At 46.8% G+C, this 16,390-nt stretch overlaps 1 protein-coding gene across 1 annotated transcript in view; it reads left to right on the plus strand.

Moving 5' to 3' along the window:
* Window positions 1–16,390, plus strand: part of GALNT17 (polypeptide N-acetylgalactosaminyltransferase 17) — a 267,793-nt gene that overhangs the window by 163,001 nt on the left and 88,402 nt on the right. Inside the window, exon 6 of the mRNA XM_054394274.1 lies at window positions 1,747–1,864. Within this exon, the coding sequence (XP_054250249.1) occupies window positions 1,747–1,864 (118 nt within the window). The remainder of the gene's footprint in view (window positions 1–1,746; window positions 1,865–16,390) is intronic.

Genomic DNA, 16,390 nt, shown 5'->3' on the forward strand with positions numbered 1-16,390 from the left:
TTCCACATTATTTGGTCAGATATCCAGTTTTATTTGTCTGACACTTTAACCTGGATGTTTTTCTGCCTGTAACTGTTTTCTGAGTGCCTTTAATAGACCTAACAGGTTTTGACTGGAGAAGTCAAAGGTTTCTGTGCTCTACCACATCTATTCCCAGTGAGGGAGATGAACTGGATTGTTGATACTCAGTGTAAAACCAGAGCAACTTACCCTTCAATTTATTTCCAGGAGGTAATCTAGGATAATGGAGCTATTAGATTTGGCGTCTGTAACGTGGTTATCATTTCAGAAAGGATTGTTTGTGCTAATGGCAGTTAACTTGCTACAAATAAAGTGGTGGAATTGAAATCTTAAGTAGTAGAGTGGCAGCAAACCATGAAACATGATGCTGTTTATTGGAAGGAAGGCTGAGCTTGCTGTCAGGGAAGAAATCTATTGAAAAAACCCTCTGATAGATTCCACTTCTACCTAATCTAATATGGCAGCTGAGTTCAGCTGTTCTACCAGCTTAGTAAAAGTATTAAAATGTCTCTAAATAATATTAGTTAAGTGGCTAGAAGCTTTCATCCAAGGAGGTGAAGGATTGCTCAAAGATGAATTTGGCCAGCTGTTGGTGGTGCTGAGCTGTAAGGTTGTTGAGAGATTACTGAGCCCTGCAGCTGCCCGGGCTGTGTTGGGAACCCCAGGTGCTCCACCAGCAGATGTGGGCATTTTGTGTGGTGTGGGTGGAGAGGTTGAATGTGGACCTGATTCTTACTATCTGTAAGTTATGCCAGGGCATATTTGAGGCTGCTTTCCACCTCTGCAAGCTGTCACTGCTTAGATCCATCTTGAATATGCTCCATAGCATGGACAAGCTTTGAAATGTGCTTTTGCAACTCATAAAATCATAGAATCAGCCAGGTTGGAAGAGAACTCCAAGATCATCCAGTCCAACCTATCACCCAGTCCTATCCAATCCAACCAGACTATGGCACTAAGTGCCTCATCCAGTCTTTTCTTGAACATCTCCAGGGACAGTAACCCTGACCACCAACCTCCCTGGGCAGCTCATTCCAATGGCAAATCTCTCTCTCTGTGAAGAACTTCCTTGTAATATCCACTCTATACCTCCCCTGGCACAACTTGAGACTGTGTCCCCTCATTCTGTCACTGCTTGCCTGGGAGAAGAGCCCAACCCCCACCTGGCTACAACCTCCCTTCAGGGAGTTGTAGACAGCAATGAGGTCACCCCTGAGCCTCCTCTTCTCCAGTCTAAATACCCCCAGCTCCCTCAGCCTCTCCTCACAGGGCTTGTGCTCCAGACCCCTCCCCAGCTTTGTTGCCCTTCTCTGAACATCTTCCAGTACCTCAACATCTCTCTTGAATTGAGGAGCCCAGAACTGGACACAGGACTCAAGGTGTGGCCTGACCAGTGCTGAGCACAGGGGAAGAATAACCTCCCTTGTCCTGCTGGCTACACTATTCCTGATCCAGGCCAGGATGCCACTGGCTCTCCTGGCCACGTGGGCACACTGCTTTGAGGCGAGGAAACCTTTTCATCAGTCTATACACAGTGAAATTTGGACAGTTTCATTGAGGTGGTAAATTAACATCTTCAAAACCACCCAGCTAGCTCATTGCTGGGATAACCAGTGGCAGGAAGCCTCTGAAGCCAACAGGAGCTCTGCAGAACTAGCCCTCAGGCCACTGAAAACAGGCAGGTGTCAGTGACTGTGCTTTTCTGTTGTTGTTCTCTCTGCACAGGACGCCGGCGATGATCGGTTGCTCGTTTGTGGTGCACAGAAAATTCTTTGGTGAGATTGGGCTGCTGGATCCCGGGATGGATGTGTACGGAGGGGAGAACATCGAGCTCGGCATCAAGGTTTGTGGCACATCTGTGACAGTGTTTGAGGAACCTAAAGCAACCCTTTGGATGTTTAAGGAACCCAAAGCAACACTTTAACAAGTTGTATCAGTGTGAGATCTGAAATCTACCTCCCCCCGACAATACCCAGGCTAGCTCAGTCTGGAAAGCAAATGCAAGCTGTACTGACAAGCAAATCTACAATCTATGCTGAAATGCAATGGATATGTACAAAGAGACACAATTCACAACATTTACAAATAGATACAATCAACAGAAAAGCACAACCAAGCTCCCTTTGCTTTCCCCCCCAAAGGGGACTTTCCCAAGGGGCCTCCTCCCCCCCGACCCCCCTGATAGAAAGCAGGGAGAGTTAAAAGCAGAGAAGCTGTTAACTTAGCCCAGCAAGGTCAGTGTGTTATCTTCAGCCAGAAGAGAAGAAGCAGCAGCAGCCAGACAGACAGCCCAGCAAGGAAGCTGAGAGCTCAGACTCCAACTGCCCCAACTCTGTTTTGAGTAGTGGTTCTTAAACATTTCTATCTATCCAATGGAAGTGTTTAGAACAATCATTATTTTGCCTTCTTACACCCAATAGCGACTTATTTACATTCTTTCACTTTCTCTGTTTAACTTTGAGAAGAAAAACTAAAAAGACAGTTTCAAACCATCACACAAGTTAGCTTAAACTGTTGTTAGAATGCCTCAGGACAGCTGAGCATTGAATGTGTTTTATGGCATATAAGAAAGGGACCTGGGGGTTCTAACGGACAAGCAGCTGAATGTGAGCAAGCAGGGTGCCCAGGTGGCCAAAAAAGCCAATGGCATCCTGGCTTGTATTAGAAATGTCTTGTCCAGCAGGAGCAGGGAGGGGGTTGTCCCCTTGTACTCAGCTCTGGTGAGGCCACACCTCACGTGTTGTGTCCAGATTTGGGCACCTCAATGCAGGAGAGATGTGGAGGTGCTGGAGCCAGTGCAGAGGAGAGAAATGAAGCTGGGAAGGGCCTGGAGAATAAATCTTATGAAGAGGGATTGAAGAAGCTTAGACTGCTTAGTTTGGAAAAGAGGAGGCAAAGGGGAGATCTCATTGCTCACTACAACTACTTGAAAGGACATTGTGGAGAGGCTGCTGCTGGTCTCTTCTCACAGGTCATTAGTGATAGAACAAGAGGGAATGGCCTCAAGCTACAACTGAGTAGGTTTAGACTGGACATTAGGAAACATTTTTCCCAGCAAGGGTGGTCAGGGATTGGAATGTGCTGCCCAGGGAGGTGGTTGAGTCACCAAGCCTGGATGTGTTTAAAGGTGGTTTGGATGTGGTGCTAGGGGATTGGTTTAGGGGTGAACTTTGTAGAGTAGGGTTCTTGGTTGGATTTGGTGATCCTGAGGGTCTTTTCCAGCCTGAATGTTTCTGTGATTCTGTGATTCTGATTTAAGTTTAAAGTGGGAAAATGACTTCTAGGGGTGAGGGTAGTTTTGTTTGTTTGTTTTCCTTTGGATTCTATCTATCTGACCTGGTGCAGAAAGCTACTGAGATGAGCATGTCAGGCTTAGACAGGCTCTGGTCATGTTTTCCCACTATGGCTCTGAGTCCAGTCCTGGTCTCTTAAACACCAGGAAAAACACAGTGCCTTTTGTTGGGTCACATTTTAGAGGTGCTGGTAGGGCTCCTGTGAGTTTCTCAAGAAGGTACAAAGCCTGAAAATATTTCACAGGTGTTTGATATCTGCAAATGAAATGTGTTCACCAAAGAGGCAAAATCTGCTTTGGAAAGTGCAACACTAACAGCCATGTTTTTAGAGCTGCCTCTGCACACCCACGCAGACGTTCGTCCTTACAGGATCCACTCTGCCAGCATCACTTGATTACTGTGTACAATATTAGCTGTGGCTTAGTGATTCAAGTGTTTACATACAGTGAAGTGATTCATAAGCAGTGAATGCAACGTTCAGAAGCAAGTTGGGATGGCAAAGTCTATGGAGATTCTTCCAGGCGTGTTTCAGAGTAAAGCACTTGGATGTTAACAAGCTGAGAGGGGAGAGACTGGAGACTGAGAACTGGAAAATTGAATTGAGCCACGAGGATGCTTAAGGGACTTGAGCATCTCCCCTGTGAAGAGAGACTGAGAGCCCTGGGGCTGTTTAGTCTGGAGGAGAGAAGACTGAGAGGGGATCTCATCAATGTCTATCAATATCTGAGGGGTGGGTGTCAGGAGGAGGGGGCCAGGCTCTTTTTGGTGGTACACAGTGATAGGACAAGGAACAATGTGTTCAAACTAGAACAGAGAAGATTTCAGCTCACCATGAGGAGAAACTTGTTTACAGTGAGGGTGACAGAGCCCTGGAACAGGCTGCCCAGGGGGGTTGTGGAGTCTCCTTCTCTGGAGACTTTCCAAACCCACCTGGATGCATTCCTGTGCAGACTATCCTAGGTGATCCTGCTTTAGCAGGGGGCTTGGACCTGATGATCTCTGGAGGTCCCTTCCAACCTCTGATATACTGTGAGACTGTAAGACTGTAATTAACTGAACTGTTGTTAAGATGAAAAATCATTGTTCTCTCCAGAGGTTTACCAGACGACATTTGCTTTGCTGGCACATCAGAAGAAACTTAAGAGATCTGTTGTTAGTGGCTATGGGGACTAACAATCTCAGTTAAACAAAGGAATAGGAATTAAAGGCTATAAATGTGCCAAATAGGTGTTCTCTATGTGAAGTAATTGTTGCACATCGATCACACAGCTCACTGCTTGGGGCTGAAGAGCTCTCACTCTAAACCAGGCTCCTCTTGTGGCTAACCTTGTTTGTCTGTGGGATTTTTATTCCTTTATTTATTTATTTATTTTAATCATGTCATTGTGGAACTAGTCTTCTCACAATTCATAATTCAAGCCATCTGCTCAGTTTTTGGGGGATTTCATGGAAGATTGGCTTTGTAACTAGAGAAAGAAGATGAATGTCTGAGGGACAGGTGATGAGCATATGTCCTCTTTCTTTTTTTCACATGCTGAACTTTCTAAAAAGGCTGGATAATAAACATCCCTTTTGGAAAGAAAAAAAAAATAATAATAATCCTTCTCTTCCTGAAGTGATTTGTGCTTTTAACCCCTATGCTTCCCTGCTGTTTGCACGCTCAGATGCTGTGTGTTCTGGTCAAGGTTTTGGGTCACAGCTACCCCATGGTAAGCTACAGACTTGGGGATGTGTGGTTGGAAAGCTGCAACTTGGTGAGGGACCTTGGGGTACTGGTTGATAGTCATCTGAACATGAGCTAGCAGTGTGCCCAGGTGGCCAAGAAAGCCAAAGGCATCCTGGCTTGTGGTAGGAACACTGTGGCCAGCAGGAACAGGGAGTTGATCATCCCCTTGTACTCAGCACTGGTGAGACCACACATCTAGTACTGTGTTCAGTTCTGGGCTCCTCACTGTAAGAAGGACTTTGAGGTGCTGGAGTGTGTCCAGAGAAGGACAACAAAGCTGGTGAAGGGTCTGAAGCACACGGCCTATGAGGATCATCTGAGGGAGATGAGGTTGTTCAGTGTGGTGGAAAGGAGGCTGAGGGGAGACCTCATTGCTCTCTACAACTCCCTGAAAGGAGGTTGGAGTGAGGAGGGGGCAGCCTCTTCCCCTTGGTGCCAAGTGACAGGACCAGAGGAAATGGTTACAAGCTGCATCAGGAGAGCTTCAGGCTGGATATTAGGAAATATTTCTTCACTGAAAGGGTTCTCAAACATTGGGATGGTTTGCCCAGGGCAGTGCTGGAGTCACCACCCCTGGGGCTGTTAGCCTGGCTGTTAGCCTGGAGAAGAGGAGGCTCAGGGGAGACCTCATTGCTGTCTACAACTACCTGAAGGGAGGTTGTAGTCAGGTGGGGGTTGGTCTCTTCTCCCAGGCAACCAGCACCAGAACAAGAGGACACAGTCTCAAGCTGCACCAGGGGAGGTTTAGGTTGGAGGTGAGGAGAAAGTTCCTCACAGAGAGAGTGGTTGGCCATTGGAATGTGCTGCCCAGGGAGGTGGTGGAGTCACCATCCCTGGAGGTGTTCAAGAGGGGATTGGACGTGGCACTTGGTGCCATGGTTTAGATAGTCATGAGGTGTAGGGTGACAGGTTGGACTCGATGATCTTTGAGGTCTCTTCCAACCTTCTTGATTCTATGATTCTATGATTCTAAGTGCACTGTGGACCTGGCACTTAGGGACGTAGTGTTGACCCTTCAGTGCTGGGTTGAAGATTGAACTGGATGATCTTTGAGGTCTCTTCCAACCAGATACATTCTGTGATTCTGTGGAGTATGTGTGGTTTTGAGAGCCAAAGCATGTAGGAAATGCACCTTGTAACACTATGTGGAAAGTAGCTTTTCAAAGATTCTTGAGCTCCAAAAGTCATTCTCTCTGTAAGTGTCTTATTTATGGGCCAAGATAAATCAGCCCCCTGTAATAGCCATTGGCTGCTGTGTGTGCAGGTCAGGTAGCTCATACAGAGAGTGATGCTGGAGGTGGTGTATCTGCAACTGCCAGATAGCTGAGTTCCACTTCATAGTAGGATTTCAGTTGTAAGTAGTTTGTTCAAGCCTAGTTGTGGTGTGTGTCAGGAAGCAGAGAGCTGTAGTGGATTCAGGCAGCTGTCAGGTCTCAGATGGATGTTTCTGTTTCTGATAGTCCTGGTGTACAGAGGTTGGCAGAGCTTCCTCATGTGCTTGCATAGCTGAGGTCTGGAGCAGCCATATCACATTAGCAGCAATGGAGGACTCTATTAATAAAATCATTTTAAAGCATCAACTCAAATAGAAGTGTTCTGTGAGTGTTTTGCTGTTCTGCCTGGTAAGTAACTCTCTATAGATGGAAAAATGATTTGGTGGTTCCTTGTTTCAGTGAGGATGAAGAGGAGATACAGGAAGTATCTCTTTTGTTGGTGATGGTTCAATTTCCATCATCTTTCAGAGAATTATGTGGCATTTTTTAAACATTATATTCTGCATTACCAAAAACAAAAACAAAAAAACACCCCAAAACCTCTCCAAGAACAAAAATGGGGTAATAAGCCCATTGAGGCTATAAGAATGGCATGAAAAATTAGTGTTTCAGGCAAAAGAATAAGGTAACTATATTCTGGTAGAATTAAACATAAGTATTCAGAATAACAAAATGGGGACAGGCTGCCAGAGCTGGGGCTGTTCAGCCTGGAGAGGAGAAGGCTCCAGGGAGACCTTAGAGCAGCCTTTCCAGGATCTAAAGGGGGCTACAGTGAAGCTGGAGAGGGACTTTTTACAAGGGTTTGTAGTCATGAGAGGGAATGGATTGCAGCTTGAGGAGGGGAGATTGAGACTGGAGATTAGGAAGAAAGTCTTGACAGCGAGGGTGGTGAGACTTTGGAACAGGTTACCCAGGGAGGTTGTGGATGCCCCCTCCCTGGAGCTGTTCAAGGGCAGGTTGGATGAGGCCTTGAGCAATCTGATTTAATGGAAGGTGTCCCTGCCAATGGCAGAGGGGTTGGAACTAGGTGATCTTTAAGGTCCCTTCCAACCCAAACCATTCTATGAATAAATAATTGAAAAGTTTTGGCTGTCCTAACCTATGGGCCAAGGCCATGTGCTGTACCAGAGTCTTGTTTTATTAATACACTCCAAACATGCTAAACTAAGCTCTCCTGTACCTCCAGTGTGGGGAGATGTATGGACCATATGTTTCTTTCAGTGGCTGGATTCAGTCAGCTAAATGAGAAACTTCCTGCCTGAGCCACTTGAAAAAAATAACTCCCAATTCCTCACATGCACAGAGGTGGCTCTGGGCTCACTGCTCTCCTCTGTGTGCTGAGAAGCATCTTTGGATTGCTCAGATAATAATACTGAAGCCATTAGCCATGTTGCTGCCCCAGGCAAATCCCTGTTCTGCTTGCAGGGTGGCTTTGGCCCTGACAAGGGGAACATGCTGTTCTCTCTATTCTTGTGTTTTCTTTTATCCCACTGGAGTGTCTCCAGAAGGTTGAGCTTATTCTCTGCTCTTCTCCCTGATGTCCACTACTTCACTTCCTGAGGCAGAACTGAGTCTAATTCCCCTTTTCTTGGCAGAGAGCAGAGAAGTGTTTGCTAAGCAAGGCAGTTTAAGCTAATATTTCAACTGTGAGAGGGTTTCAGCATGCTTTTTTCCCCTCCCCCTGCCCATGTGTACCTTGCAATCAAATCCTAATAGTGCCAGATCCTTCTTACTGTGTTGACAGCCACAAGGACCAAACGTTTGATCTGTTCGTGTGTTGCTAACTCCCTCCAGCAGACTGTTTGTGGAAATCTCATCCTCGTGCCTGGCTGGTGACCAGAGGATGCCAGCAAAGCTGCTGGAGACATCTCATACCTGCTTCCAGTCTTGCCATACAAATAGGCAGAGCAAATACTGCTCTGAGCTCCTGCTGCCCACCCTGGTGAGCACGCAGGTGCTGTGCACCACAGCCTGACCCCTTCCCCAGGCCCAGCTTCTGCTCTTGGTCCTAGAAAGAATAACCTGCTCTCTCTGAACAAGCCATGAGCCAACTCTTTTAACCCTTTGCTGTACCTGAACAAGTCTCTGCTCCCTTTTTATCCACCTGGTGTCCAGTTTCACACAGCTTGAAAGTGTTGAAGCTGCTCCAGGTCCCCACCGGCTCCATGTGTGACTTTTGGCACAGAGGCTTCTCTGACCACCTTCTGCTCCCTCTGTTGAAGATTTTTCTTTTAATTTAAACCTGTTTGTGGCCCTGGCTTTTAGTGACTGTGTGACTAAGTGGGCAGAATGCTTTAGCTGTGTGTCTCACTTTGTCTCTGCAGGGAGGGTTTCATGGGTCTTCATGGTTAGTCACAGAGATTTGCTGAAGATGCTCCATGAAATTGCCTGTGTCTGTTTGAATAAAGATGCAGAAATCTGTGGCATGACTGCTGCTTGGACTTCAAAGTCTGCAATGGCTTTACAAGGCTGTTTTTGTATTATTTTGTTCTTCTGTCAGGCATTGCTAATTAAACTTATTTGAGCTGACTTTTAGAGATTAATTTAATCAATAAGGATATTATTACTACTTAGATGGTGTCATTTGTACAAATTGTCACTTGAAGAATGCAATTAACTGAGAATGCTTATTAGCTGGTCCATCCCACACCTTATTTGTGTGGTAAGAATCGATTATTGAATTCATTAAGAAAAGCACAATTCAGGGATCCCTTTGGGCTTTAATGGCTGGCTCGAGCTTCTTTTTATTACCAATGCTAAATTAGCTGAAATTTGGGTTAGATCTTTGTAAACTGTTTCCAGAGGGAAATCACAGTGTTTCCTCTCAGTATCCTAGACCTTTTTTCACCCCAGATTTGCGATCTGGATTCAACAGGGCAGATTTCTGGTGCTGCCAAGGCAGAGGTTGCATGCATGGAGCAAGGCAGAGTTGCATCCCTGTGGATGACTGTAGAGACTAGGTTGGAAATAGATGATCTTTTGGATCATAAAATGGTAGGGATTGGAAGGGACCTCTAAAGATCATCTGGTCCAATCCCCCTGCAAAGCAGGATCACCTAGGGCAGGTCAGACAGAAACTAATCCAGATGGGTCTCGAAAGTCTCCAGACAAGGAGATTCCACAACCTCTCTGGGCAGCCTGCTCCAGGGCTCCAGCACCCTCACAGTAAAGAATTTGCTACTCATGTTGAGCTGGAACCTCCTGGGTTCCACCTTACACCTGTTGCTCCTTGTCCTGTCGCTGGGCACCACCAAAAAGAGCCTGGCACCTTCATCTTGACATCCACCCTTCTGATATCTGTAAATGTTAATAAGGTCTCCTCTCAGTCTTCTCTTCCCCAGGCCTCTCAGCCTTTCCTCCCAGACAAATGTTCCAGTCCCTTCATCATTCTCATAGCCTCTGTTGGTCACTCTCTGGTGTATGTCTTGACCTGAGGAGCCCAGAACTGGGCACAGTGCTCCAGATATGGTCCCACCAGGGCAGAGTAGGGGAGGAGGAGAACCTGCCTTGACCTGCTGCCCACAACCCCTTCCCACTCAAGCCATTGTCTGATTCTTTGGTTCTATGATTCTATGACTGGGAATATGGAGCTTTGAAATCAGATGGGCACCAAGAGGGCATGGAGCAGATTGTTGGTAGTGGTGATTTCTTTAATGATTCTCATCCTGCAGCCTCTTAGGCACAAAAGTCACCTCGTTGCACTGGCAGTGACATTGATCCTTTCCCAGAGGGTACCATGCCTGCATACCCATCAGTCTTTCAGAAGCCCTTCAAATAGATTAAATAGCATTTTAATGGTACAAATCTCTGGTGTGCATTTCATCCATGAAGGAGCCCATTTTGTTTATATGGGGACAATTATTCATGTGCTGAAACGCTGAGGGGGTCAGGCAGGGGGGAAAGAAAAAAAAAAAGGAAAGCCTTCCAATAGGTACATTTAAATTCCACAAAGGAGCTTCACTTCTCTGCATTCAGAAAATCAAATCCTTCCCTTCCTGCATACATATTGCATTAAACTGTGGCTGTATCCTTTTTGTTAAGAGAGAAACAGTGAGGATATTTAGAGCAAGCAATTCTTTTGCCATCCACAGGTCTGAGGTGTGAGGGATGGGCAGACTCAATTCAGCTCTATGGGAGGCAGAAGATCCCTTCCATGGCTGGTGGGTGGGAGAGCAGGACTGAATCATGAAAAAGATGTTTTGATTGGTTTTTCCTCTCTTTTTGTTAAAAAAAAAAAAAATACACTAGCACAGGTTTGCTTTTGTTAGGAAGAAATTCTTCACCATGAGGGTGGTGAGACTCTGGCACAGGTTGCCCAGGAAGGTGATAGAAGCCTTGTCCCTGGAGGTTTTTGCAGCCAGGCTGGATGTGGTTCTGAGCAACCTGCTGTAGTGTGAAGTGTCCCTGCCCTTGGCAGGGGGGTTGGAACTGGCTGAGCCTTGAGGTCTCTTCCAACCCTGACAATTCTATGGTCCTATGATTCTATAATACCCTGATTCTCTGATTCTATGTGGATACCCTCTGGCTTTATATGGCATCCTGCATGACTTTGAAATGGAGAATGATGGATCTGAACCTAATGGAGAGCAGTGGAATGCTTTACTGGATGGGTATTTGGCTGGGTTTCTACTCCTGTGTGAACCTAATATCTCAATAGTTAGTGGCTGTTATCCAAATGCAAACCCATCCCTGGTTAGGATGGAATTTGTTCTTACAACACCAGCCAAAGGTGCAGACAGCTAATACCAGGTATCACCTTCTGACTCTGTGATGTGTGGCACTGCTGTCACTCCAAACAGTGTTTTGCTGGGGCTTTTTGTTTGATCATCTTCAAATGTCTCTCTCCCTCCCTCAGCTCTTCTAATTAGTGTATTAAAGTGTGGCTGCAGGCAGAGCTGGTAGGCAGCACCTGAAAACCCTTTTCAACCACCCTGTCCATCAGCTCCTAGGTGTGACTTCTGGCATTCCTGGGTGCCTGTCAGGTCTGCTGGCATCACCAGCAGTGCACGGTGCAAGGCTTGCAGGATGTGGGGATGTGGTGGGCTGAAGGAGATCAGTGGTGATGTGTTGTTATTTTTTTTGGTATCACTTTGGAAAACAGGGAGCTGGAAATCATGCCAATTATTGATAAAGCTTTCTTAGGTGTGTGAGGGTTGGTAGGGGATCAGTGAGGCAGTAGTTAGGGTTGAACCAAATTGCTCGTGGTGAGCAGGGGTTTTCTTCCCCTCCTGCACCAGCTTTGGCTGAGACTGGATTAATCATGAAATGATGTCCTCCTATGAGGAGAGACTGAAAGAGTTGGAGCTGTTCAGTCTGGAGAAAAGAAGGCTCCGAGGTGACCTTCTTGTGGCCTTCCAATATCTGAAGGGGACCTACAAGACAGCTGGGGAGGGACTTTTTAGGCTCTCAGGTAGTGACAGGACTGGGGGGAATGGAATAAAGCTGGAAGTGGGGAGATTCAGGCTGGATGTGAGGAAGAAGTTCTTCCCCATGAGAGTGGTGAGAGCCTGGAATGGGTTGTGCAGGGAGGTGGTTGAGGCTCCATCCCTGGAGGTGTTTGCAGCCAGGCTGGATGAGGCTGTGGCCAGCCTGCTGTAGTGTGAGGTGTCCCTGGCCATGGCAGGGGGGTTGGAACTGGCTGAGCCTTGTGGTCCCTTCCAACCCTGACTCATTCTATGATTCTAGGACTTTATGAAATAGAAAATAAAAATCCCACCCCAAGGAAAGCCATCCCCTTCCTCACCCCAAATCTGCCAACAATATGTGCTCAAGGCCAGCTTTGAAAAAGTGTTTCATCAATCAGACACCAAAAGAATGCAGTTACAAATTGGGGCTTAAGGCTGTTTCCAAGTACAAATCAGGTTAGCTTGGAACAGAAGAAGAGACAGGGTAGGACTGACCTTGGGAAAGGTCTTAGAAATAGGGATACAAGAGTAACTCATTACCTTTGTGTACAGCCCCAAGCTGTTTATTTCTACCTGTATCCCTGTTGGAGGAGTTGATTTTGCTCTTCAGAGTGATTGTTCTGTGGCTGGAAGAAATATTTCCAGCACTGCACAATATCCAATCACTGCCTGAATTTATTTTAAGAGCAGGAATCAGCACAAGCATGACTTCAGATCCTCTGTTTGGCATTTTCCTTGTCAGCTCAGTATTTACTGTAGGTGCTTGAAGATGCTTTATCAGAAGCTCCAGTGTCGTTTTCCAAACTGGTAAAATGCTTTTCATCACAACCACCTCGATGGAAATGGAGCTGTATTTTGATTATTTTCTCAGCAGGCTCTAACCTCAGCAATGGGAGGCAGAGCTCTGCTGGTAGCGCTGCAGTGCTCAGGTGCTTTATAGCTGTCCCTCCGCGGGAAAGGAAATTGCAGGCAGGCAGCAGAGCTCCCATCTCTCCCTTGCCTCTTGATGGAAAATGATTTGTCATCCCTGCCTGTTAGCTGCTGACAGATGGGGACAGGCAGAAGCAAGGGGGAAGGGCCCACTATTTTCACCCCAGTTGATTCTGGTGTTTTCACTGACAAGTTGATTTTTGTGCTGGGAAGACACTGATCTCGCTGCGCTCTTCCCGTGCAATAGGCTGTGTGGTGTGGCTGAGATTCACTGGTGGATGAAGAAATCCATTTTAGGATTCAGCCATGCCTTATCTCCCCTTGAAACTCTTGGCAGCTGTCAGCTTTGTACTGATTTTTCACAGGTGGTGTTGAAGGTGGTGGTTAGGCACCTGCCAAACATGCTGGGCCATAGTGGTTGTCCTGGACCGTAGCTGTTGTCCAGTCTAGTCTGTGGGCAAAGGAAGCCAGAGCCACAACATCTCCATAGTTCAAGGGACCATGGAGAGCAAGAGGCAAGTATAGGTTCATAGAGACTTAGCAAACTTTGGTTTATTTATGCCTTTCACCAAAGGATTTTAGAACACTGAGCCTAAATCATGAGAGATCTTCTGCAGTGCTCATCTTGGGTCACACTCTGCTCCTCCTCCTGAACAGAGCTGTTCCCATGTTGCTCCTTCCACTGAATGTTGTGGAAATTTGAATTTTAATTTCCCCTGCTAATAGGATTTGGACCACACTGAGCTTGTCTGGTGAGGCTGCTTCAGGAGCACCTCCAGCACAGGTGTGCACACCCCTGCCCACATCCAGGCTGTGGACATGGAAGACATCCCCAGCATCCCTAAGACAGTCTATTTTTAATTTTTTTCACTATCACATCATGTTTTCTTGAGCATGACACCCATTCCACAATCCCTCTAACTCCTAGGCTTCCAGCTCTCCATACTTTTTGGGGAAAGGTGTGGAAAGCCTCTGCATGTTCACTCTTCCTTCTGTGTTGTTTGGGGCATATCCATTCCTGTCCATGTCCATCAGTCTTTTATGTGGAAGTGACTGAACCCTCCCAGGTGTGGGCTTGGGGCAGGGGCTCAGGGTACCTCAACATCTATATTTTGTGTTGTGGTTGTTGGTAGAAAACACAGCAGATGCATAACATCTGCTGTCCTTCTGACACTTGGGCCATGCTGAACCCTGGTGGAGATGTTTGCAGGACAGGTTTTAGTTAGCTGACAGTCCTGGCTTTGATGCTCAGACAATGGTTTCCCTTCATCTCCAGCCCCTCATGTGTCTGCCCTATGTGTCTCACCCAGCCAGCCCTTGCTGTTGGGGAAGACTCCAGAGACTTTGCCACACCAGGAGACATTTCTTGGCTGGCTGGGCAGGGGTGTCCCAACACAATGAAATATTTGCTCTAGTTTGTGGTTTTGGGGTAGCATCAGCAGGCTTTGTAAGGACTGTGTGAGCCAGAGGTTTATTGTGTGTTCACCATAGGCTGGTGTGTCTGGGAGGTGAAGGAGTTGGCATGAGTGGTGCCAGCAGGCTTGGTACAGCCATGCTTTGGCTCTCACCCTCTGTGTTCTTGCAGGGAAATTCATGACTCGTCCTCTTGAACAGCAGTGATGGGTCTGAGCAGCTGAAGAAGGGTTCACATACTGTTTCAACAGACATATTCCCCTCTGCACTGCAAGGCACATTGGTTTGCTTCTTAATTAGCCCCCTGGGCACTGCTGAGTCAAAGCAGCCCTGGGACATCCCTTCCCATCCCCCATTGCCTGGCCCATGATCACGTTTCCAGCACTGAGCACTCATGAATGTGGGGATGGTGCATGAGCTGGAGCAGCCTCAGCTCTCTGAGTGCCTGGCAGCTGCAATTCAGTCAGGAATTGCTGAGATGTAGCAAAGTTGGACCCTCTGAAAGCTGGTTTTGTAGCATCACTCCCTGGAGGACAACTGTCCTACAAAGTATTTCTGGGTGTCTGAAACAATCACTCTGAAACCTGCTTTCTCCTTTCACTCTTCCCTATACAAGATGAGCAGCAGCAGCACATTTGCTCTGTGCATGTGCCTGTGATGTCTGGGATATAAATTACCCTATAAAACAACAAAAAAAACCCCAGGCTTGGGTCTTCCTGAAAACCAGCTCCAAGCCAAGCTGAGCTTTCTCTTCTTACCAAAAGCACACTTGGGAAAAGTCAGGAGAAAAATTGCTGTGAAATTACACACCAATAAATGAGGCTCCTAATAAACTGAGATGAGGAATGAGGGTTGAGGATTTTTTTTTTCATCCCATTATATTCATAAAGCTTTCACAAAGCTCCCTGCTCATCATGACTGCAAAGGCAAGGTTATTTTTCTGTCTTTTCAGCTGTCCTTTCTTAGGAGAAGGCTTAACTTGTGATACACTTAGAGGGGTTGTAGGACACACAGATCTCTTCCCTACCTCACCCAGAGCTCCAGAGTTGATTTTATCACTTTTTTCTTCACAGTGAAGGTGGAATGACACTGGAAGAGGTTGCCCAGAGAGGTTATGGATGCCCCCTCCCTGGAGGTGTTCAAGGCCAGGTTGGACAGAGTCTTGAGCAACCTGGGCTAGCATGAGGTGTCCCTGCCTGTGGCAGGGGGATTGGAACTAGATGATCTTTAAAGTCCCTTCCAATCCAAACTGTTCAATGATTCTGTAATTCAGTGGCCTCTGGTGACTCAGGCAGGGCAGCAGCTTCAGTCCATGGAGTGAGTGATGCTGTCTTGTAATCAGTGAGCACTGGGCTTTGTCAAGGATAAGGCTCTCTCTTCATTGCCTGCAGATTTCTCCTAGGCTTGAGGATTGTACCAGGTGAAAATGTAATCAATGCTGTTACACTCCTGTGATTTTCATCCAAAAAGCTTGCGGTTAGAAATTCCCAACCAGCTTCTAGAGTGTTCAGTGTCTCTTGTAAGGCTTTGCAGCCATCCTCTCTCAAGGACTTTCAGGTCAAACCTGTTCAGTATTACAGCTGAAAACACTATTTTCCAAGAGCCCCTGCTGCAGTCACAGCCTCTGCTCTGAGAACTGGTCAACCTGAGCTCCTCACTGATATGAAACACAGTTAAAAGGCAGCTGACAGCCTGCTGGTGATGGCAAGAATCAGAGACTGACTGCATTTCCCTGTGTCTGTCCATTTTACCTCTGCCAGTCAGCAGAAAATTAGGGTAGCAGTAACAGTATTCATGACCAGTTATTGTCCCAGCTCTGTAGCAAGGCCATCTTCACTCCCAAATTAAGGCAGACCTTCCTACCCTGCCTCCTGCACGAGCCCTTCAAGCATCTTACTTTTACTGGAAGACCCTGAGTCTGCTCTTGGGCTCCTCCTTGAACATCTAAGTCTCAGAATCATAGAATGGTTTGGGTTTGAAGGGACCTCTAAAGGTCATCCAGTCCAACCCATTCTGCAGTCAGCAGGGACATCCTCAACTAGATCAGGTTGCCCAGAGTCCTGGTGAGCCTCACCTTGAATATATCCAGGGAAGGAGCCTCAACCACCTCCCTGGGCAACCTCTTCCAGTGTTCCACCACCCTCATTGTAAAGAACTTTTTCTTAACATCAAATCTAAATCTGTTCCAGTTTGAAGCCATTTCCCCTCACCCTAGCACTACAGGCCTTTGCAAACAGTCTCTCTCCATCCTCCTTGTAGGTCCCCTTCAGGTACTGGAAGGCTCTATTAGGTCTCCCTGGAGCCTTCTCTTCTCCAGGCTGAACAACC

Source organism: Indicator indicator, chromosome 30 (assembly GCF_027791375.1).
Source record: "Indicator indicator isolate 239-I01 chromosome 30, UM_Iind_1.1, whole genome shotgun sequence".
In the NCBI taxonomy this organism is placed as follows: domain Eukaryota; kingdom Metazoa; phylum Chordata; class Aves; order Piciformes; family Indicatoridae; genus Indicator; species Indicator indicator.